This window comes from Dipodomys spectabilis, unplaced genomic scaffold, assembly GCF_019054845.1.
Source record: "Dipodomys spectabilis isolate Male_0828 unplaced genomic scaffold, ASM1905484v1 ptg000262l, whole genome shotgun sequence".
NCBI classification, from domain to species: Eukaryota; Metazoa; Chordata; class Mammalia; order Rodentia; family Heteromyidae; genus Dipodomys; species Dipodomys spectabilis.
Window position 1 is genome coordinate 2,645,051 of NW_024870939.1, and position 24,872 is coordinate 2,669,922.

Here is a 24,872-nt window from a genome sequence, read left to right on the forward strand (position 1 = left end):
GAGTGGAAAGGACATCCTGAGAGATTACAGGCCCTCTTCCTGGGCAGAAGGGAGGTCATACCTGAATTGGATTGAATAAATACCTACTATCCTCCAAAATATAGTTATGTAGTATTGGCCTGTCTTCTGGAAGCCCATTCCCTGGTAAAGGGCCTGAGCACCTGGTTGTAATGCTCCAGTCTCAAGGACAACCTCACTAAAGCCCTGGTCCCGGGCAAACTGGAGGACAGTCCTGACCATGGCTTTAGCTATCCCCTTTCCTCGGTGCTCCAAGGCCACAGACATGCGAAACAGCTGTAACTGCTTCTTCCCCAAGGGAGGATCTTTGACAGGCACGGCACCCACCATGCCCACCACCTGCCCCTCACACTCAGCCACCCAGAAGCTCAAGTAGGGAGCTCAAGTAGGACTTGGTGATGTCAGCCAAGTCTGTGTGGGAACACATGGCCACATACTGCTTCCAGGGGAATCTGGCAATGAACCACAGGAAGAGGAGCAGAGTGAAGATACACGCAATGGCCAGTATCCATGAGCCATAGACCAGGAGTAGTGAGAGCGGCATCCCAAATAAGAGCAGGAGTGTTTTGGGCAGCTTTAGCAGGTATTTGAAGGTGGTAGGGATGTGCTCTTCCATGCCACTGGTGAACAAGGCCAGGACCTGTGTGTGGTCGCTCTCCTGGTACTTGCGGATGTAATAAGGAGCCATGGGGAGATGTCTGTGTCTGAAATCTCAGTGTTCAGAAGAGACCAGTAGACTTGTCTTCACACTTTCCTGTATCCCTATAAAAGAAAGAAGACGCCATTGAGTTTTCCTCCAATAGCTCCCAGCCTCCCTGGAAACATAGAAACCCTGTTAAACAAATGGACACCTGAAACCACCACTGTGAGAAAGTATAAGATCAGAAACACCTGATTAGAACCGTGATTCCTCCCTTTCTAGCTGTGTGGTGTTTGCTATGTCACTAACTGCTCAGGGCCTGAATATCATCATCTATACAACAGGTTATGGTAATACCTCCTTCTAAGGTTGTTTTGAAGATTTAACAACAGTAACTTGCTTGGAGCACTGAGATATATAAATTCTATGCCTCCATCAGAAAGAATGACATCGCTCCATTTGTTAGGAAATGGAAAGACTTGGAAAAAAAATTACATTAAGTGAAGTAAGCCAGACCCAAAAAAACATAGTCCCATGGTTTCCCTTATTTGCAATAACTAGTATATGTCTGGGACAAGCAGAAAAGATCAGATAAGATGATGTTAAGTGAAATGAACCCCAAGATAGGGACACAAGTGGTTTTTTTCTTTCTTGCCATTGTTGCTAAAGTATTTATAAGGTACCATGTGATTTTTTTTTTTGTTGCTTTGTATGTCCCTCCCCCACAGTATAACCCCTGGTTTCACTGTATTTGATGTTGGTATAATTTGGGGAGGGGAAGGGAAAAAACAAAGTGTTTAAATAGAGATTGACCCATTGCAACAATGACGCTATGTTGAAAAACGAACATTACAATTTAGGTGGAGGGAGGGGGATCGAGGTGGGGAAGTTTAGTTGTGGAGGTGGGAGGGAACAGATAGTAGGCGAAAAACAAAGGAGGAGGCAACAATGCTTGATAAGAAATGTACTCATTACCTTGCTCATGTAATTGTAACCCCTCTGTAAAGTATTTTCACAATAAAAAAACTTCCAGGAAAGCAAAGCCAAAGACCTCCAGGTGCCTTCCAAAGATTGTTATTGGGGAAGATGTTAAAGATAAATGAGGAGGATTATGTCAGCGTTTTTGAAAAAGCAGTCTTGGCAAAAGGTTTAAATCTTAGGGGTTCAGGGATCAGTAGTCACACTGACAACACCCCCACTGAACCCTCAAGTCATTGGACAGACATCCTGACAGGAATGTTGCTGGCTGAAGGTAGTGAGGGACTTTGTACAGTGTGTGGCCCTATCTAGGTCTCCAGTGAATATATTTTCCATTAGAACATTTATCTAGCCATTTATATGGCTAGAAACTGATAAAAAGTGACTGGTTCCATTCTGATTACTCCCACCAGGGACCTGGAGTGATGAACATGACGAGTTTTTAAGTGTACAGTTTATAATCGCTGACGACATTCACCGTGTTATCCATGAGAACTGGTTTTAGTATTTGTCTTTCTTTCCATCTAGCCCTCAGCCTTAATGCCCCAGGCTGAAGGCTTCCATCCAACACCCCAGAACTAAATTCTTGGACTGAGAATCTTATAGGGCCTAAGTCCTGGCACAAACAGTATGTCTGGAAGACAATGGCTAGACAGGCTTCCCCGACTTTGGGGAGGAGCTAAGTCCTCTCTGACCTTGAGGTGATGGTGAGTGACTTGGACATTGAGGACAGGTGCAGGGTCCAGGTGGGATGGGGTGGGGATTCAGTCACAAGGCTGGGAATTCCTGGCAGAGCAGATGGCTTGCATTTGAGCCTGAGAGGTCTCACTATTTAGTGCAGGGACAAAGACAGACTTTCCTAAATTCTGAAGTTCATGGCTGAGGGTTTCAGAGACGTGTGGCCCAGCTCAAAACTAAGGAGATTATCCATCCCTAGTCAAGTAACTGGTTGGGCTGAAACAAATTTCTGAGTTTTCTACATCAAAATTTCAAAGTTTCTATGATGCCTCGAAAGTTGAGACTGAAACAAGAACAGTTTATTTGAATGATGACTAAATAATGGCAGGTGTCCCAGAGATCTTCAAAGCTGGCTTCAATTTTACCTTAGCTAGCAAAATCTTATGCCCGAGAAGATAAGGAATGTGATATACCTGGATGCAAAAGCTTGCATGAGCCATATCTTGTGGTGAGACTGAGTGGTGACCATGGTAGAACAAAGGAAAAAATGCAGCAACTTGACCTATCCCAACTGTTTGTTTCCATTCCTTAGCATTATGAACATATAGGCTGGATATGAAAATACAGGGTTTATTTCTTTATACATATGTGTGTGTGTGTGTGTATGTGTATGTGTGTGTGTGTGCACACTGATCCGGGGACTTGAACTCATAGCCTGAGCTATTTTGCTCAAGGCTAGTGCTTTACTACTTGAGTTATTGCTTGCTCTACTGGTAGCTTTTTGGTGGTTAATTGGAGATTTAAAAAAAAATCTCATGGACCTTCTTGTCTGGGCTGGCTTTGAACCACAGTCCTCAGATCTCAGCCTCTTGAGTAACTAGGATTACAGGCATGAACCACCAGTACCTGGATTGAATAAGCAGTATTATGTTAAGATATTAAGCAAGGTCACCTATAGTAGCTCCTGCCTATAAACTCAGCTGTACAGGAAGGGTATGGAAAAGGATCATGGATCCAGGTCAGGCCAGGTAGAAAGCATATAACTCTGTCTTAGAAAAGAACAAAAAACAAAAGAAAAAGAAAAGCAAAGGGATTCTGGGTATAGTTCATGTGGTAGAATACTTGTTTTCCAAGTGTGAGAACCTGGGTTCAAACCCTAGTACTCTCAAAACTCAAACAAAAACCATTTATCAAACTAATTTTTTAGTAATTAGATATAAGATAAAATATCCCCTTACCATTTTTGTGTTGGCCTTGAATTCCTGGTAGTCTGTTCAGGAGTCACTCCTTTCAGAAGAAAAGTAAAGGTAAAGAAAAATGATTTAAGCCTTGCAATTCTCAAGAAAGAAAAAAGGAAACATGTTATTTTTCCTTAGAGCAATGACTATAAAAATCCTGCCATTATAAAAAGCTTCTTCTACCCCTTTGTGATATGTGCAAACCTTAACAGCCAATGAGCTTCTGCAACCTTTGTTCTTTAGTAACTCTTTGGACCTAGGAGCTCTCTTTAATATAGAATCATCTAAGGAGGAGCCCAGATGATTGCAGTTCTGAAGGACAGGAGAGCTTGACATGGGCTCTGAGAGGCAAATCTACCCCCTGTCATGAAGATGAGGCCTTTTACCTTTGTGCAAAACCACTAGGCAGACACAGGTAGGCAGGTGACCCAGATGCCTCTGGGGTGTGTGAGCACTGGCTGTCCCTGGTGCTGGCACAGCCTCTTCCCGAGGACTGTTTGTTGGTACAAGAAGAGTATTAGACATTTCTGTCTTTGCCTCCTTCCAGTGGATTGCCTCTGCTGAGCCTCACATTGGGGTTTAGTTCTTAAAAAAAAAAAAACAGCCTAAGTGTTTTATTTCTCTCCTCCCCCTGAAAAGAAGCCTTCTGAGTTGGAAGTTTTGTTCTCAAATGTAAATGTGCAATGTGATTCAGTCAGGCTTGTCCCTGGATTTCTCAGCACTTTATTTCTGACTATACCTATATTCACAATTACCCCACAATGGCCACTAGAATGCTTCCTGTTCTCATGTTAGTCACCAGTGATCTTTATAAGCACCCATCTCCAAGGAACCCAGTGGGCAGGTGCAACTGATATCCAGAGGGAGTCCCTACCGAGACATCTCCCAGGAAGAAGGGCCTGGGCTTAGCCTCATCCCTGGTCTACGTGATCCCCCTGCAAGCTACCAGTGAGGTCTCTGGACAGAAGATGTTTCTGAACCTGGGCCTTAGGTCTGGCTAGCCTGTACTTAGGTTTTAAACATTTTTACCTTTCTCTGACCCTTTTGGCAAACTTTCTGATACTCATCAGCTTTCCACTCACAGGACACAGCACCCCAATTTCTCTTTAGTCAGTACATCCACTTTCCCCATCAGCTAGCTGAGCCCCCTCTGCTCCAATCTCATTGTGGCTGCATGTCAGAGACAAGGCTTCTTGGCACACATAGGTATGGCCCTACTGTGAAAGGAAGAACAGGCTTCTGGAGGATGCTCTTCCACAACTCATCTTTGCCCTAAACTACCTGAACCAGGGCCTTTAGGCCAATCCACTGAGCCATCCATGACCTGCCTGGGAGGACCCAGTAGGATCCTTCCTTTGCTGGATCTCAGGGGCGGCTGGTTCCTACTGCAGCCTCATGCCAGGCCCTCTTCTCTACCAGTCCTACTCATGCCACCTATGAAGGATTCAGTTCACCTTTGCCCGTTCCCTCATCGATGCCTCCTTCTTCCTGCTTACCTGCACTAAAGCTTTCTCAGAACCTTCCAGGATACTCTAAATGCTGTAGATGTATATTTGTTCCTATTTCCTCACACATGGGGATATGATCTCATTGCTTCATTGACGTATCAGAATGTTTTTTCTCTGCCCAGAGAAAGCCTGGTAACTGGTAGTTATTCAGACATTGTGTTGCATGACTACACAAGAGATAACAAAGGTATATATTCTAAATTTGCAGGAGCTGGAAAGATACACATTGACTGCCAAGCTCAAAAGTCCCAGTCCTCCCAAAACCTTCTATTGGATTTGTCATTTTATTTTCAGAATCTAACCCTGAGCTGCCTGTGCCTCAGCTTGTGACAAGCAATGTAAATAAGGAGGGCTGAGATTCCTTTGGACAAAGTGTTGATTTTTTTTTAGCTAAACAGCCAGAGTGGAAATGTTAGTCCTGCCCCCAGTGTATCTTCACCTCCCTGACTGGGGATCAGAGTAGCATTTCCCAAAGACTCCAGGTAAGGCAGCCACTCTGCTCTAAGCAAATCCATCTAAATCATCACACTCTGGAATTTTTCAGATCCTCCCTGTGAGTTTAAACGATCTAAACCCCTTTTCTATACTTTTTTTTTGAGAAAATCTGTATAAACAACATTTACCTGTTTATAGGGTAAATCTTTGCAGCATTTATTCCATTCACAATGTGTGGCACAGCCACATTTATCAAGTCCCCACAAAATTCCATCAACATATTCTTGAAGCCATTGTTTCCCATTTCCTTCTTCCCATACCTCTCTTTCCTCCCCCAATTTAGGCTAATCCCCACTGAATTTAGATCTCATTACATAGTATCTTATTTATTCTGGTGGGGGAGGGAAGAGGCTCTACTCCACCTTCCTGTTTCTCTTAGCCCACTCCAATCCAGACCCAATAATGCCCTCCCCAGTGCACACATTTGTGCACCACTGCCCAGCTTTGGGATTCTATGGCAAATCCTTTAGGAAGTACTGTAGCTGCCTCACTGCAGTCATGGATTTGGTCTAGAAGGGTGTGCAGGGAGCTCAACTGGGTGGTGACACTTAGGGTGGGAGGCCCTTTCCTTGTTGGAAGTTACAGTGCTGACCAGACCTGGGAACCTCGAAACCTAGAGACCCTCCAGTCCCCACTCTTCCTCATGGAGGCTTGCCACAGAAGGAGCTGTCCAGTGTGAGCACCCAGAAACTGGTAGCCTGGAAAGCCTGAATGGAGAGCAGAGCCCCTAATAATCCCAAATCCCGTACATTAGATTCATTGGACTCAGATAGACAGAAGAAAAGAACTTTTATGGTTTATATTAGTTTGCTTAGTAACTTTAGCAATGTGGATGGATCCTGACTAATACCCAGAAATAGATCACTGGCCCTCTTCCTAGGCAGAAGGGAGGTCATACCTGAATTGGATTGAATAAATATCCACTATCCTCCAAAATATAGTTATGTAGTATTGGCCTGTCTTCTGGAAGCCTATTCCTTGGTAGAGGGCCTGAACACCTGGCTATAATGTTATGGTGTCAAGAACAACCTTACTGAAGCCCCTGTCCCAGGCAAAATGGAGAACAGTCCTGACCATGGCTTTAGCTATCCCCTTTTCTTGGTGCTCCAAGGCCACAGACATGTGCAGCAGCTCTAACTGCTTCTTCCCTAAGGGAGGATCTTTGACAGGCAGGGAACCCACCATGCCCACCACCTGCCCCTCACACTCAGCCACCCAGAAGCAGGAATCATGGGAGCTCAGGTAGAACTTGGTGATGTCAGCCAAGTCTGTGTGGGAACACATGGCCACATACTGCTTCCAGGGGAGTCTGGCAATGAACCACAGGAAGAGGAGCAGAGTGAAGACACACCCAATGGCCAGCATCCATGAACCATAGACCAGGAGTAGTGAGAGGCATCCCAAGTAAGAGCAGGAGTGTTCTGGGCAGCTTCCGCAGGTAGTGAAGTGGCAGGAATGTGCTCTTCCATGCCACTGGTGAACAAGGACCTGTGTGTGGTCGCTCTCCTGGTACTTGCGGATGTGATAAGGAGCCATGGGGAGACATCTGTGACTGAAATCTCACTGCCCATGAGCCAAAGCTATGCCTGTATGCATGGCTTTGCTCCAGCCCTGCAGAGCAAGAAGAGGCCATGTGAGTCCCACTTGTATATCTTCCTCTGTGTCTTTACCTGTAAAACCAGGTAAAACACAACTGCCTTCTTGTTTTGAAGATTTAGTCCAGTAACTTATATGAATTGCTGATACATACAGGCCCTTTGTGTCCACTCTCCTACCTTGTGTTCTCAATCTCAAGTTACAGCTAAGCCATCACTTGCCACACTATACAAGTTTAAGCTACAGAGAAAGCAAAGAGCCTTCATACCTAACAACCTACACCTGAGATACCAGGAAGGTTATGGGACTCAAGTCCCACAGCATGAGCCCAAGTCTTCCACCGACAAAGACCAAGAGTGCTCAGGACATCCTTAGCCTTTCATGGCATTCAGGACTCTGAGGAGCAGAACTGGTGGCACCTCATTGGCTGACTGCATAGGAATGACTAAAATCCAGCATCACAGAGCTGGCAGCAACACAGCAGGAATTGAAGGTCCATTCACCGTGTGAACCCTGGGCCATTAAACTGGGGAGAGAAGCAGGCTATAAAAAAAAGCTCAGGAGGGGCTGGGAAGGTGGCTCAGTAGAGCGCTTGCCTTGCATGCTTGAGGTCCTGGGTTCGATTCCTCAGCACCACATCAGCAGAAAAAAAAAAATCCGGAAGTGGCGTTGTGGCTCAAGTGGTAGAGTGCTAGCCTTGAACTGAAGAGCTGAGGAACAGTGCCCAGGCCCAGAGCTCAGGCCCCTCGATCGGACCCTGCCTCCCTCCTAAAAAAAAAGGCCAGGAGTCCTCACACCACGAGAACCCTGCCACCACTTTTCCTTTTCCCAGCAGGCTGATGTGTCTCTCATCCAGCACACCTGGCCTTCAATAAGGTCCACCCAATCCCTGAATGTACCACTAAGTATCTAGGGACTGTCACTCATCCTAGGTCCTTTCATCACCAGCAAGAGTCCAAGTCTCTCTGATCAACAAGATCCTGTACAGTTGAGTTTCCCCTCTCTAAGCTGTGCCAGCCCCTAGAAAAAGTGATCTGCTGGTTCCCACACTGCCATCCATACCTTTCCTCCTCTCTGTCAGGCCCTCACTCAATAGTAGTGTTGGTGTACCTGCTATGCTGCAGGTGTCTTCAGCCCCCAGCAGAGCTGTGTCCAACTGAGGACATTGGCAGCTTCTGTGAGCACTCACGGCTATTCAGAGCTTGCCCCCACCCACCACACTTCTCATATGTTTGCTAAGGATTGGTCTCACTAAGACAGGCCAAGCACACCATAGAGGAGCAATCCCTGTCCATAGACTCCTTTCTGTGAAAAGGATGTGTCCTTTCTCACAGCAGCTCAGCCTCTGCCATGTGGTCTACCCTGATAGAGCAGTTAGGGCCCTGGCTTTTTTATTCTCTCATGGCTCCTGAGTGGGTAACAATGGAAGGTATGGTGTTTACCTTATACTTATTATGGTCAGGGGCTGAGTGGACAATGGGATAAACAGAGATGTGACTGCCATGGGGTCTTATACTGAAAGAGTAACTCAGGCACATTGGGCATCTGGGAGACATGTGGATGACTTTACAATTATGGCATGGTTGAAGAAGTCACAGATGTGGCTTCTGCCTAGAGAGAGGGCAATATGCAAGATGCTTGGGTGCAGACCCTGGGAAACTTTGATCCATACAGGAAGTGAAGATAAACCTTCCCCAAAATGTTGCCATGACTTTCTAGGAGGCCAGTTTCTTGGTAGAGTCTGGATCTGGTGGTCATAGATGGTCACAGCCATCTCCATCTTTTTCCAGCTTAGACCATACTAGACCATGAACCTTGACATCCTGTTTTTAGTCCCCATTCTTGCTCTTGTCACTACCCAGGGCAGCTCGAAAACTGTTAGCTGTGTCCACAGGAAGATGCAGTGTTCTCTTTTCAGTGGAGGCAAAATAATACATAGAAGCTGATGCTCTGAAGAGAAAGTTTAATGTAGAAGCTGACTCTCCAAAGATGGAGTTTAATGGGTAATAACGGAGAGCACTGTAATGTGACACATGTGGCATGGTTACTGTGTGTGCTTTCAAATGGTTGAGGCAAGTGAAACAATATTCCTTGGCCAAACATTTAAAATCTGAGAAGTTCAAGGATCAGTAACCAGATTGAGCGACTCCCATTTTGAACTGACAGTCACTGGGTGGGTAATCATCCTGGCAGAAATATAAGCTATCAAAAGTTGTGGTACCCGCAGTGCCTAGGTTCTAGCAGGCATTTTTGTGACTATTTCTTTGTTGGGCACATATCCCTGAGATGCCTCCTTCAGAAACAACTGATTTTCTTTCTTTGCTGATGGCTGACAAAAGTGATGCTTGTTTGATCTGAGAATTCCCACAACATATACGGAGTTGACTAACACAATGATTTTAGTTCATGACTTGTGAGGGTTAAGGACATACACGACTGTGGAATAAGAATTGTTTTCAGTACTTGTTCACTGTTCATTTACTCTAGCCCTGAGCCTCAGTGCTGCAGGATGGAAACTTCCAGCCAAAATGCAAGGGAAACCCTAAGATTCAAGTCTAGATTTGCAGCACCTCAGGGACTGAGACTTGGCACAAACCCATGTATGAGAAAACTTTGGCTAGCAGGATTCCCATGGGACGTGGATGCAAGGAGAGGTGAGGTTTGGGGAAAGAGGGCTCCGGATAGGAGCTTGGGAGTTCCCAAGCTGCATAGAAGGTTTGAAAAAGTCCTTGCACTTGAGCCTGAGGCAGCCTTGCTGTGCCATGCAGGGGTCTTAGCTGGACAATCCTGAATGTCTAAGTAGATGGGTGATTTCAGGGAGCTCTGGACAAGCTTAATACTGCCGAGATGCCACAGCCTTGGTGAAATTGCTCATTTGTGTGATACAAATTTCTCAATCCCAGAAAGGGTGAGGTATTGTGAACCTGATCATTTCTGGAATGTCTCATTTGAGGAAGCTATGGTTCTAGTTCATCCTGTTACTAAATCATGGCAGGGGGTCCAGAGGCCAGGTCCAGAGAGCTGGCCTGACTCTTGATCTTTCCATACCAGATAAGTAAATGAGTGTGCTGTGCCCTGGGTGTCTAAAAGCTCTTATGGTTCAGCTTTTGTGATATGACGGTGGTGACCACGAGGCGTGGGTAAGAGGAAGGCAAAGGGACAGTGAAACACCTCCAGCTGGGTTAGCTAATGTCCCTGTCACTGCCTCAGAGGTATGACTGCTCTGAAAATGAGCAGACAGTTTTATACACAAAATACTTAGCAAGCTCCGTGTTTATCCCCACTAGTTAGAAAAGGTAAATTTCATTAGAGTCTTTGTGTTGGCCTTGCATGTCCTGGTGGGCTGACATCAAAGAACTGGTGAACTGCTGGCAGAATAGAGGCCAAATGAAAAAAAAAAAAAAAAACTAAGAAAGAAAATTTTCTTACTTCAAGAAAGGTATATACATGAAATCACACAATGCATAATTTTTTTTTTTTTTTTTTGGTCGGCCGTGGGGCTTGAACTCTGGGCCTGGGCACTGTCCCTCAGCTCTTCAGCTCAAGGCGAGCGCTCTACCACTGGAGCTACAGTGCCACTTCCGGTTTTCTGGTGGTTTATTGGAGATAGGAGTCTCACGGTCTCTCCTGCCCGGGCTGGCTTTGAACCGCGATCCTCAGATCTCAGCCTCCTGAGTAGCTAGGATTACAGGCTTGAGCCACCAGCGCCCGGCACAATGCATAATTTTTAAATAGCCTTTTGGAGATATAATTCAATTGCTTCACTCTTTTAAAGTGTAACAGTGTAGTCTGTTTTTGTGTGTGCTGGTCCTGGGGCTTGCATTCAGGGCCCAGGTGCTGTCCTTGAGCTTTTTTTGCTCAAAACTAGCGCTTTACCACTTGAGCTATAACTCTACTTCTAGTTTTTTGGTGGTTAATTGGAGATAAGCATCGCACAGACTTTTCTGTTGGGCTGGCTTTGAACCATGATATTCAGATTTCAGCCTCCTGAATAGCTAGGATTACAGATCTGAGCCACCAGTGCCTGGCTTCTTTAACATATTCTTCACCGTGTATAACCACCACAATTTTAGAGCATTTTCAAAAGCCTAAAATTCTGTAACCTACACTCACACTTCTCCCTTCCATTCCCCACTCAGCTGTAGGCAGCCACCAACCTGCTTTCTTTCTCTATAAATTTTCAAATACTTAACATTTCTTTTACATGTGGCAGTACAGGTGGCTCACACCTGTAATCCTAGCTACTCAGGAGACTGAGATCTGAGGATCATGGTTCAAAGCCATCCTGGGCAGGAAAGTCTGTGAGACTAATTAATCACTAAAACTGGAAGTGGAGTTGTGGTTCAAGTGGAAGAATGCTAACTTTGGGCAGAAAAGATCAGGGACACTGCTTGGGTCTTGAGTTCAAAGTTCAGGACTGGTATGCACGCAATGCATGCACGCATACAAACACAAAATGTAATATATGCTAAAATGATTCAAATTTATACTTTAAAAGGGTAAAGAACATAAATTATGTTTCAATAAAGCCATCATAAAGAAATAAATGGAAAGAAAAATCTGGGCCCTCAAACCAATCTAGTATCTTCCCATGAAATCAGCTCCTTGATCTTCCTGCTTAGTGGGAGCTATCATTCTGCTGTGATCAAGGTAGGCAAAGCCCATTTGTTCCTCCAGCTCCAAAGCAGACAATGTCTACAACTGAGCAGCTGGACACAGGATTCCTTCTTGGCTTTGTATCTCAGAACTCACAGAATGTCTACAGATAACAAAAAAGGTGAATGTGAATAGAATGTGAATATCGAATTTATTCAGGCAAAAAGAAACAAGGTTTCCTTTGGGCAAAAAGGGTCCCAGTAGAAAGTTACAAGGAAAGTGGCTAAATTGAGGGGTTTTTAAGCTTAACACAGCACTAGGATATGCTGACTGGTTAAGCTTTATGCAATTGAGGCATAGAAGGATTGATCAGAGACAGCTGGATATTACTACAGCCCTAAACTATAGTCCTTAACCAGGACTACCCTGTACCTTCCTACCCCCAGGGAAGGTATAGTGAACTGAGAATGCAAAAGTAGGCAAATGGAACACATTCCTTGAATATGTTCTATTAGGTCAGCAGTGTTTTTCTATTTATTATGAGGTTTATTTCCAGGAGTCTAGGTCCTGACTAACCAGCCTATTTAACTAAAAAAATTTAACAAAAAAATTTCCTTCCAAGGGCTGGGAAGTTGGCTCAGTGGTAGAGTGCTTGCCTAGCATGCATGAGGCCCTGGGTTCGATTCCTCAGCACCACATAAGCAGAAAAAAAAAGCCGGAAATGGCGCTGTGGCTCAAGTGGTAGAGCGCTCGCCTTGAGCTTAAGAACTGAGGGACAGCGCCTAGGCCCAGAGTTCAGGCCCCACGACCGGACCTCCCCCCCAAAAAAATTTCCTTCCAAGATGCAGGGTACCAAAATAAAATACAGTGAAAACAGGGGATATACCACAGGGAGAAGAGCATAAAAAAGAAAAAAAAACCCACATAGTACATTAAAAACAACAACAAAGGAGGGAAACCATGGGACCTATATATCTTTGGGTCTGGCTTACTTAATATGATTTTTTTCCAACTCTTTCCATTTCCTAACAAATGGGGTGGTGTCATTCTTTCTTGAATATACACTTATTTAATTTGGGAAGGGGAAGGGGAATAACAAAATGCTGAAACAAGGACACAGGATGACCCATTGGAACAATGATACTCAGAAGAAGAAACTATGTTGTCAACAAACTTTACAACTTGGGGGGGGGGAGGTTGGAGGAGAGGGAAGGGATAGTAGGAGAAAAACAAAGGAGCAGGTAACAATGTTCAACAAGGAGCATACTCATTACCTCACTCATGTAACTAACACCTCTGTATAGCATCTTTACAATAAAACAAAATTTAAAATTTTTCCTTCCTTCCTTCCTTCCTTCCTTTTTAATCCCATGAATTCCCAAACCCCTCAGGTTAAACTACCATGGTCTGCTGTTATGTGCTTCATTTATAGTATATACCAGGCAGGATAGAACATAATAACAGAGCTTCACTGATAACATTGTTTGCTATACTTCCTTGGCCTATGTGCCACTCTAAACCTCAGCACCAACAGGCCTAACAGCTGGACCTTCTCCCCTAAGGCATGCTGATGGTTTCTGAATCATTACAATAAATTTTCCTCCCAATTAACCATGGCCATGCAGAATGAAAAAGGCACAAGCATGTTGTATTAAGCTTTAAGGACTGTTTGTCACTGCTAACTCAGAAGTCACAAACTGTAGACCTCAGATGAAATAGTACCTACCATCTTGTTTTTGTAAATCAAATGAACTGGGATATAAACATGCTCATTGTATTTGGGTTGTCTGCAACTGCAACTGGAACTTCAGCCAGGTTAAGTAGCTGCAAGCAGATCACATGGCTCACAAGGAAGAGAATATTTATCTTGCCTTACAAACAAGTTTGTTGAGCCTTGATCCAGTTTCTCTTGGCTGAGACAACCACATGAGATAAAGAAAAAAAAATCAAACTGTCTATCAAATGTGACTGCACATTAGCTAAATGGCCTTCACAAGTTTCTTAATAATTCTATAAACTTTTTGTTGCCTTGTGTAAAATGAAGATAAAACCAGTATGGAGCTGGGTGAGGTGATAACACCTACAATTTCATCTACTCTGGAGGCAGACATTGGGAGGATCATAGTTCAGGCCAGCTTGGAGAGAAGGGGAAAGGTTAGGTGGGGGAAATCTTAAAAAAAAAAAAAAACCCACAAAAACAATCTTAAGGCAAAGGTCTTGAAGTGTGTTCAAGTGGCCTAATAAGTGCAAAGTCTGGAGTTTAAACTCCAGTACTCCAAGGACAAAACAAAACACAGTAAGAATAAAATGAATTCCTGCTTGTACAATGCCCAGAATCAGTACCCAGAGACTAGGAAGGGGATCAGAGTAGCCAGAAACAAAGGATGGAATACAAATTGAGAGATGTAAGAACCTACAACACTGTAGGTATTCGTAAGTATTTGCAATTTTTATTCCAGTTATATAAAAATAAAAATATATTTGAAACAAAAATAGTAACAATGAAGTAAGGAAGCAAGGTTTAGCCGACACCATATTGGCCACATGGTGGATGGTAGGGTCTGGCATCTTGTCCTCATGCTGGGGGAAGAAAACTCTCCCTTCCCCCCCTCTCCCCTACCCCCCCTGCTTCCCAGGTAATGGGCTTGCCTAGACCCCTGGAGGCAAGGGCAGGCACTTGGCTAATAGGTTATTGAATCTGTCAATCTAGTGCCTGGGACTGGGAATTTCCTGAGGATCTACCCACTGTGCCGACCTATTTAGGCCAGGACCACCCTACCTACCTCCATGCCACATGTGTCTCCGTGATCATGTCCTGTGTCCAGTCTCCTGGCTCATCTCCAGTCATCATGGAGTCCCAATTCAGCTCTCCATTGGAGCTGAATTGGCTTGCTGGTTTTTGTTATTTCTTTCCTCCTTATCATGTTTCCTAGCTGTTATGTGTTATTTGCGTGCTGCAGGCCTTTGTAACAACTGACAGCCTGCAGCCTATTACCTGTATGATAAAGACTCCAATATTCTGTATTTTAAAATGTGGCTTCTGGAATGATTTACCTTACAACAGTTATCTCTTAAAATAATAAAAAAGGTATAACAGGCTTCTGTTTTCTTTTTTATACCATGTGGTTTTTTTTTCTATAATCAACATACATTAATTTTGACTCAGGAAAGAAAAATTAATGTTTCTTTTGTTTCTGGTGGTATTGGGTTTTCATTAAGGGCCTTGTGCGTGCCAAACAAGAGTCAATGTTTCTTTAATGCTGGAACTTTCAGTTAATAATGAAAACATTTCACAAAACATCTTTTGTTGACATTCTACAAATAATACCATCCAATAAGGTCCCGATACTCTCTTCTTGTGAAGACAGTTTATATATCTGTAAAAATGAAACATAAATTATTACTTGCTGATAGATTCATGCACAAATAATTTCATAAGTGAGATTTTCAGGTGAGATAATGATAGATCATAAATATGATTAAAATTTTCAAAGTACATGACAATTCATGACATATGCCAAATATTCCTTTGAAGTACACATATGAACATAAAAGACAATTTTTTAAGACATAAAACACAATATAAATTTTAAAAGCTGACTGTAAAGTAGCATAGTGATACATGACGTAATCCCAGCACTGAGGAGGCTGAGACAGGAAGATAGCAAATTTAAGGCTACCCTGGGCTACATAGACTCAGAAGAAAAAAAAAAGATACATAAAAGCACAATTTAGATACTGAAGTCATAATACATTTTATATTCTAAATGTAATACATAAGTTTGATATTTAAAGGTCCACTTTCTTAAAGGATGCTTTTTATCAATGACATTTTCTAGTTATGTTTTACATTAAACCTGCACCCTCTAAGTATTTGTCTGTTTGTTGCTCGGTTGATTTATTGTTGCTGCTGTTCTTGCTTTGAGTCAGGGGCTCACTGGGGCTCACTCTGTAGTCTTGTTTGGTTTTGTTTTGAACTCCTGATCTGTCTTGGCCTGTGAGAGTTGCAATTACAGATGTGTACCACCACAGCCAGCCACTTCCTAAAAATGTAGAACGCTTTTCCATGTTATTAAAAACACTGCATTAGTATCTGTTAGATGTTCAAAAAAACCAGCAGCAGCATTGTTCTTGATATTACACTCTAAAAATATGGATTTACAAACCTTTTTGACTTCTGCAATATTTGTTATTTCAGAAAGATTTTCCAGAGAAATCTGGTGACCTTCTACTTGAGAGATTAGGTCTTCTTGATTTATCTGTTTTTCTCCTTCTTCAATGTAAACAATTAGAACTGAAGTATCATTTGCTGAGATACCAAATTTTTTCAGAGCCTCTGAAATCTAAGGGAAAAAAACAAAACAAAACAATGAACCTACATCTTCTATGACTGAAACATTTCCTGACGCATCTTCCTCCTCAAATTCTTCCTGTTTTTCTTATCCTAATTGTCCCCTTCAAGAATCCCATCCCCACATCTACTATTACTGTCTGTAAAGTACTCTCCACTTACGCTGCATCTTGTTCCTATAGAATCTCAGCATGCCAGCGCTGACCAAGTGACCCTCCAGCCATACATTCCTGACTTCCTACCTACTTTTCTATCTACATTTAGGCTTTGTCTACTGTCTGATCCCATTTTTCTCTGGCTTAGCCTTATAGTCTAGCATTTTAAAAGGCTACTCCCTATCACACTCTTCTCTTTCCAGAATAAATGGCTTCTTTACTGTTCCTTTGGATTGGAATCACATTCCCATTAAATCATTTATCTTAGTGCATCTTAACTTCTATCTTGTTCATCTGATTCTCCTTAGAAATATGTTTTCTTTTTTGCCCTAAAACTATAGCTTGAAAAGAAATAGTATCAAGAATTATTTCAAATGATCTCTAAGAGGTAATATTTATGTGGTAAATTTTATTGCGGATACTGGGAAATTCTATTTGCGTACCAAGTGCATTTTATGGATTTTTCTCTTGTACGTATTTTAAACCATATCAATGTAAGCTTTCTAATTTTTCTCTAGATACTACTTGGTTGTAGTATTAACACTAAAATGTCATCAGCAAAAGTTCAGCCATATGCGAAAATGGAACTCGATGACTTGAGAGGATAGGTGGAGCTGGGATAGATGGAGGGGGTGGGGGGTGGAGAATGATGGAAAGGGTGACTCTGGTCAAGATGCTTTATAATCACAAATCATACATTGACATGCTGAATTGAAACTCCTTTGTAGAATTCTTTAAAGATAATAAAACAAATTAAAACACATATAAAAGTTTTCAATAACTATGACTAAAAAAAGGATTTCTAATTGAGCACTAATGGTATATACCTGTGATCCTGGCTGCTCAGACCCCAGAGCCTTAGAGGATTGAGTTTCAAAGCCAGCCCAAGAAGAAAAGTCTGTGAAACTCCATTTCTAATTAATTAGCAAAATGCTGGACTGGAAGTATGGCTCAAGTGGTATAATGCAGTTCTTAAGCAGGAAAGCCAAACAAGAGTACAAGGTGAAAAACCTAAGCAATTCCATTTTACTTAAGACCCCATCTCAGTTCTGCGACTTAACTCGTGGCCCACTTTAGCCCCAATGCTAGGATTTTATGACAGAAAGCCATGCACAATTCTTGGAGCCATAGATGGCGTTTGCTTAAGGCAGGTGTTAGCCCCCAAGTGACTTTGTCCCTGAGTGACCATGAGCTAAGAGTTTCAGTTAAAACCATATAATGTTCTGACCAACCAGTTCTTCAGAGCCCAGGGCAAAACATGCCATGCATACTGTTGGTCCAGGTGTGACTCATAACTGTTTGTGGTCAAGCTATGGACCAAGGATATTTTTCTGTAAAGGTTAACCAATCATATTTGCCCACCTTAGCTTGTTTTAAATGTTAACCAATCATGTAATTTCTTATGTAAAAGTTCCTTAAAGTTGTTTGTTCAATACTATAAAAACTGGGCTGATTTTACGCTCAGGGCCTCTTAGCATCACCGGTTGCTGAGTACGCAGAGGATCAAGCTCGAGCTTGCAATAAACTACTCTTTGCTGTTTGCATTGATCGTGGTCTCTGGTGGTCTGAGGGGGCATCTGAAAACAGGGTACTTCAAAGGAAGGCCTTGAGCTCTAGCCTCCAGTACTAGTACAGACAGAGGAGGGCAAGGGGGTGGGGTGTAAAGGTGAGGGTAGAGAAGCTGAGAATGGAAGGGGAAGGAAAGGAAGATTCCTATGAGAATTTAAAAACAGCATCTTCCCATGCACTGGGTATATAAGTGAACATATATTAAGAGCTGTACTAGATACCAGCAAGTTCTAGATATAGAAAAGACATGTATGCTACTCTCAAGGAGTTTTAGTAAACACAAAACATCTATGCCTAATGTTTTATCATTTGGCTTTCTAACCCTACATGGTAAGGACACATAGGACATACTAGCTTCATTTACTTTAGTTAAACTTTCATTTATTCAGTTAAACTTTCATTTATTCATATGGAAACTGACCACAGACCTTATTGTCCAGCAAGTGGCAGTGTCCAGAGCTCTGCTCATGATTACCTTGACTCATTGCTAACAACTGTTTGCAGGAACTCAGTCTACAACCCATCATGGAAGAACACACACAAAGGTTAAGACAAGGTCAACAGAGTAAATCCTACATTACATTGTTATTTGGGGAAAGGTTGAAAATAACTTCAGTAGACAGAGTTCTTGTCTTCATTTTTCCCAGTTTGTAGAGGTGAACTGCCTTATTTGCTGCTACAAGTATCTGAAATGGATCGACAATCTACAAAACAAAAAGAATTATACAGAGGTTATGGAGCACTCTGAAAATATGCATCCAATCTTATACTGACTCAGTGTGTCCAGTTGTTTGACTTTATCATGATTCTTTTTTTTTTTTCCAGTCCTGGGGCTTGAACTCAGGGCCTAGGCAGTATCCCTGAATTTCTTTTGTTTTACCACAGAGCCAACATGCCAATTCCAGGTTATTTTGTTTATGTGGTACTGAGGAACTGCACTCAAAGTCTTCATGCATGCTAGGTAAGCAATCTACCACTAAGCCACATTCCCAGCCCTTATCATGATTCTTATAGACTAATCTTCAAAACTATCATCTCAAGGGTCAACGATATATGTATATATATATATATATGTATATGTGTATATATGTCTATGTATATGTACATCCTACATATTAAAATTATATATTACATAATATAGTTATAATATATTACATATAATTACATGTTATGTATGTCTATATAATTCTGTAATGTAATATATAATTTTCTATATTATCATAACAGAATTATATTTAATATATACCAATATTATATACATGATTTTAATTCTTTACAACACTTAAGATAAATAGGGAAAAATCAAAATAACTAAATTGAAAGCTAATATGGGAAAAGCCATACTCTAAACATTTTAGTTATTTTATTTAATCCTCCAACTACTCAATGAATTCAATATTATTTACACATAATCATGAGGTAACCGAGGCAATAATGTGTGGGTTTAATTCCCAGTTCTATCTTTCCACCCTGTTTCTAAGTCCTATCTGTTAACAGCAGAAAATAACAGTTTTTGACAGAATCACTGAACATCAAGTTAGGATATAAAAAGCACTGAGAACAATGCTAGGGACAGAGTAAGTATGTAAGAGCTGGCTATGACTTGCTCAGTCACAGTAGGTGGCCGAGCTGGAATACGCCAGAGGAATGTGATCCCATAGTATGTGCTCTCAACACTTTGCTTTGCCTCCTCCACAGACATTGTCTTGTTCAAAACTCTCACTTGACAGGTAAGAAGCTGGAGTCTGGGTATCTGCTGGACCACAACAGGGCCAGAGCTAGACTTCAACCCTCTCTATTCCTAGGGAAGAGATGGTCACTTTTGCATCACCTCATTGTTAAATTCAAGATCGGCCCATTCTGACTTGGGTAAGAACTTCTTACTTGAAGATGACAAAATTTTAGGTGAACTTAAAAAACACTGTGAATAATTAACAGATTCTTTCTTTCTTTTTTTTCTTGGTGGGGGGGGGGGGGTTATCCTGGGACTTGAAGTCAGGGGCTTGGGTGCTGTCCCTGAACTCTTTTGCTCAAGACTTACACTCTACCACTTGGGCCACAGCTCCATTTCCAGTTTTTTTGGTTGTTAATTGGAGATGAAGATCTCACAGACTTTCCTGCTTTAAAATGTGATCCTCAGATCTCAGTCTCCTGAGTAGCTAAGATTACAGGCATGAGCCACTAGTGTCCCACAGATTACCATATTCTTAAATTTATTGCATAGCTAATTCATTCTTTACATTCTGTACTTACCACTGTAGGATTTATCAGTGCGCCATCAAAGTTGCTTTCCATGGCCTTTCTTCTCAAGTCTCCAGCATTTTTTACATCTTTAAATAACAGAAGTGTCACCCTGCATTCAGGAAATAGGTCTAGTTGATGTGTTAACTGCATTTCAAACACAAGCAGGAATCTACTAGAAAAAAGAAAAGACCAAAAGATTAATTCAAAAGCTGAGATTATCATTTGTTAATTCACAAATACTCTTGCCAACAAATGAAAAGTTTTAATAAAAAATATTAGAACTGCCAGGCACTAGTGGCTCATGCCTGTAATCCTAGCTACTAAGGAGGCTGAGATCTGAGGATCGCGGTTCAAAGCCAGCCCGGGCAGGAAAGACCATGAGACTCCTATCTCCAATAAACCACTAGAAAACCGGAAGTGGTGGTGTAGCTGAAGTGGTAGAGCACTCGCCTTGAGCTGAAGAGCTGAGGGACAGCGCCCAGGCAGAGTTCAGCCCCACGACCGGACCCCCCCCAAAAAAAAATTAAGAACTATTAACCTAGAAAAACCATCTCCAAAGTACATTTGGTATCTTTATGAGATGTTATCTTTCTATTCCTTCTAAGCTGTTTCTACTTCTTTTGTATTCATGGGAAAAAGTCAAGAGAGTTAGCTAGTCCCCCGATCATCAGATGGAGGCTCATACATGGGTTAAGGAGCTGTTTCCCAACTGTTCAACCAGAAGCAGAATGCCAGGAATTTATGGAGCCCAGGCTTCTTAAGTTGTTAATGAGACCTCATAAAAATGCACAAAGCTAGGTATCAGAGGCTTACATCTATAATCCTAGCTTCACAGGAGGCTGAGGACTACAGTTCAAAGCCAACCTGAGCAGGAAAGTCCATGACTCTTATCTTCAATTAATTACCCAAAGAGCCAGAACTAGTGCTGTGGCTCAAAGAGTTAGGACACTAGCCTTGAGCACAAAAGCTCAGACACTGGACTGGAACACACACACACACACACAGAGGAAAAAGGTATGTGAAAAACACACCAAAATACACACACACACACACACACACACACAGAAAAAAAAAGGTATGTGAAAAACACACCAAAATATATATAGCCATCCATCTTAAGTAGTGAGATTATTAGATTTATATTCTTCTCTAGTTAAAGTGTGTGTATATTCCGAATATTTTTATGTGTATGTTCTGAGTTTTCCATAATGAGCAAATAAAACATAAATATTTATAAGAAAGGGAAAAAAATCTTGTGTTTTTAACACAAGTAGGAAATGAAACCTTAGAAGCCCTCAAACTAGTTTTAGTGTAATTTATTCACTTAGGCTGGAAACTTTAGAATCATCATTAGGTGCTGCTATGTTCTGTCCTCTGTGAAACTCAAGTTGAAATTTAATTTTTATTATGAGATATTGCTAGGTGGAGCCAGCTAGGACCCCTGGGAGGTAATTTAGATTTTGCCCTCATAAGGAGATTAGAGACTGGTGTAATTAATGGGTTGACAGTCTCTAGAATGAGTAGGCCATAAAAGCCAGTTTGGCTAAGTGTCCTAACGAGCCCTCTGACACCATCAGGGCTGTATCAGCAAGGTTATCTATCACCAAATGTGGTCCTAGAACGTATCCATTAGCCAAAACAAACACATTTTCTTTTAATAATGTACTCTAACTTACCTGTGGCATTAAGCAACAGAAAATGTACTATGAAAGGTACCTTTTACCCAAACCCACATTCAATCACTACAGTCCTGAAGTTTTTATCTTCTCAGTATCTTGATCTGTGCATTTCTCTCCTATACCACTGCCACCATCTCTTATCTACAGCAGTCGCTTGTAAGAATAATCCCCTCAATGAAATTTCTGCCCTCCTATTATCCAACCTCTACCAATAGGCACAAGTAATCCCTTCAATATGTAAGGATAGGTCAGGGAAAGTGAACCATGGGAAACAGAAGCCAGAAAATCAGAAATAAATACTGTACTAATAAATAGCTTGAATAAAAGTACACACACCTGTTTCCTTTGCTTTATATCTTGCACTCCCTTAATAATCTGACACATTTAATAAAAAAGGGGAAAAGAGCAGATCTCTCCCTTTGACCTTGTTTGCTTGCCCAAATAATTACTGTGCTCTAAGGAACTGAGCAAGACTATATTAAAGGAATACACTTATTCAGAGGGTGTTGTTGGGTGTGTATGTGTGGGGGCACTCTTTGGAAATGATTACCATGGGCACAAAAAGTATGCCAATAAAAATATGCCTCCAGGGTAGACACTTACCTTGAAGGAAGCATCTGGCAGAACCTGCAAGGGTAGGGAACCTCTAGCCCTCAGGTTCTGTAAGGCCCACAAAATCATCTAGTACTTGATGGGACATGTATGCTCCTTATTGGCTGCTGTCAGGCGTCTGCTTGGATTTTTTTCTTTCTTTTTTTGGCATCAGGGCCTTGAACTTGCCCACGTTTTGGTCATGGATGGTGCTCTATCACTTGAATCATGCCTTCAGTCCAGCATTTTGCTGGTTAATTGGAAATGGAGTCTCTCAATTTTCTGCCTGGGATGGCTTTGAACCTTGATCATCTAGATATTAGCCTCCTGAGTAGATAGGATTAAAAGTACGAGCCATTGATGCTAGGCTTGTATGGTTAATTTTGTATGGACCATGAATGAGGTTATAAATACCCAAATGGCTTTTGGCAGTAAAAAAATTCCCACACCTGAATGAAATGTTGAAATATTTGTCATAATAATCTAAATTTAATAATCAAATCAATCTTAAAAACCTCTGGGGCCAAGTGATAATATTGTGTAAAAAGCAAGAAAAGCAAAATATAAAGATATCAGATCAAAAGGTAACACTCATAAAAAAGTAAATAAAAGCTGGATGCCTGTGGCTCATGCTTGTAATCCTACACAGGAAGCTGAGCTCTGAGAATTATAGTTTGAAGTCAACAAGGGCAGGAAAGTCTGAGATTCTGATCTCCAATTAAGCACTCCTCCCTCCCTCCCCCCCCCCCAAAAAAAAAGCCAAAAGTGGAGTGGCGGCTCTAGAATACTAGCCTGGAGCACGAAAGCTAAGGGACAGTGTCCAGGCCCCGAGTTTAAGCTCCAGGACTGGCACGAGCGCACACAGAATAAATAAAGAGGTGGGCGCTGGTGGCTCACTTTTGTAATCCCAATGAGGAGGCTGAGATCTGAGGATCACACTTCAAAACTGGCCTGGGCAGGAAAGTTCATGAGACTCTTTATTTCCAAAAACCACCAAAAAGCCGGAAGTGGAGCTGTTGCTCTAGTGTTAAGAGCACTAGCCTTGAGCAAAGAAAGCTTAGAGACACAGTGCCCAGGACGAGTTTAAGCCCCAGTAGTTAACACACACATTCAAATAAAAGCATTAATTTTTTTTTTAAACCATAATTACCCATTAGAATATTGGTTGCATCTGCTATTCGATGTGCATGTACCTATGTCTGGATTATGTACTATTTTTCTTTCCTTTTATACTAAACTTATTTTTTTTTGGGGGGGGGGGGGCTAATGTGTCTTAAATTTTTCAAGAATTTAAAAAATGTCTTTATTTTTCTGTGACAACATTAACAGGATACCCAAGGCCAGGTTCCTGTAACAAGATCTCGTTCTTGTGATGCTCCGTTGAGTCCTAACTTTGTGTCGCGGTGCCCAGGTACAGGATCTCAGTGCTTCCTATCTCTTTTGCTACCTCAGTGATGGCCTTCTCCTAGCCAGCTTCCCAACACGCAGTTTCCCTCTCTTCCGGTTTCCTCGTGACTTTAGAGTTCATTTGCTACGGCACCCAGGGGTCTAGCCCAAATATCTACTATACGAGCTCCTTCTCAGTATGGAGCTCAACTTTAGCAAACCGTGGGCTTAACCATGCTACTTTTACGAGACGGAATCTCCGGGGCTCAAGCGCTGCTCAAGTCGCCGAACGGCCGGCGCAGGCCGCCGCTGTCGCCCTCGGCCTCCCACTGACCCCGCGCCGGGGGCCGATGCTTTGACCTTCACTTTCTGGGCCTGGCAGAGATAAGTATCAGGTGACAGGACCGGAGGTATCAGCAGAAAGAAGCTGACAGCACTGCAGGGCACCAGCCCGGCCCACCGAGGCCCGGATGCCACCTCGCGGGCAGAACTCACCCTCCGCTCGCGGTCCGTCCAGGAAGATTCCCTCCCGGAAACAAAGCCCTCCACCTCCACTTCCGGGGCGGTGCGCAATCCCCGCCCTCCCAGAGCCGGCTTCCCGGGAGACTGGCTCCGGGGCACTATTCCTGCCCCGGGCACCAGACCTTTCCACACCCCGGCGGGCGGTCCTAGTGCCCTCCTTCTGTGCGCCGACGCTTTTCCGTAAGTCCCAGGTCTTGGGGCGGACAAGGAGAACACGTACTATTTCGTCACTTCCGGAGGAGGAGGAAGTAGCCCACGGGCCGAAGCCGGAAGTGGAAGTCGGGTTTTAAGCCTTAGTCTTGGCTTTGTTCTTGTTTCTTCTTGTGAAAGGAACAATACAATCCTCCGAGATGAATTCCGCCTTCGTTCCCACTGCCTGGCATCCTATAGTTATTTTCCTGGCAGTAGGCCTTGATTTCGCTCGTGCTCTCCCAGAAGTCACCGGGGGGGGGGGGGGGGGGAGGTGGGGTCGTGGAGCCCCGGTTTCGGGCTCCTGCTCCTGGGGGACTGGAGATGGGTATATCATACGTAGATGAGATCAGTCCAGTAAGGCTGGTTCTTTATCTAGAGTAGGCTCAAAAAAATCTATAATCCTGTATAAAGCTCTCAGGCTAAACAGGTTGTAAAT

At 42.7% G+C, this 24,872-nt stretch overlaps 2 protein-coding genes and 1 pseudogene across 3 annotated transcripts; all 3 read right to left on the bottom strand.

Moving 5' to 3' along the window:
- LOC122125135 (probable N-acetyltransferase CML1) lies at positions 1 to 780 on the bottom strand. The gene is given in 2 exon segments (XM_042699696.1): positions 1 to 393; positions 395 to 780. Coding segments are annotated over 2 exon segments (681 nt in total). The 5' UTR covers positions 707 to 780; the 3' UTR covers positions 1 to 24.
- A 5,560-nt stretch (positions 781 to 6,340) lies between these two features.
- On the bottom strand, positions 6,341 to 7,164 carry LOC122125136 (annotated as a pseudogene).
- A 7,820-nt stretch (positions 7,165 to 14,984) lies between these two features.
- On the bottom strand, positions 14,985 to 24,421 carry Tprkb (TP53RK binding protein). 2 transcript variants are annotated; one of them, XM_042699700.1, is made up of 5 exons: positions 24,218 to 24,421; positions 20,076 to 20,235; positions 18,404 to 18,526; positions 15,914 to 16,090; positions 14,985 to 15,124 (listed from the first exon to the last, which is right to left on the bottom strand). In XM_042699700.1, exons 2-5 carry the CDS (start codon positions 20,214 to 20,216, stop codon positions 15,038 to 15,040), a joined length of 528 nt encoding a protein of 175 aa, XP_042555634.1. In that variant the 5' UTR covers positions 20,217 to 20,235; positions 24,218 to 24,421; the 3' UTR covers positions 14,985 to 15,037. The 2 variants fall into 2 exon arrangements, with proteins under 2 accessions (XP_042555634.1, XP_042555631.1); XM_042699697.1 differs by having other exon boundaries at positions 20,076 to 20,238; positions 24,218 to 24,420.
- Positions 24,422 to 24,872: the final 451 nt, after the last annotated feature.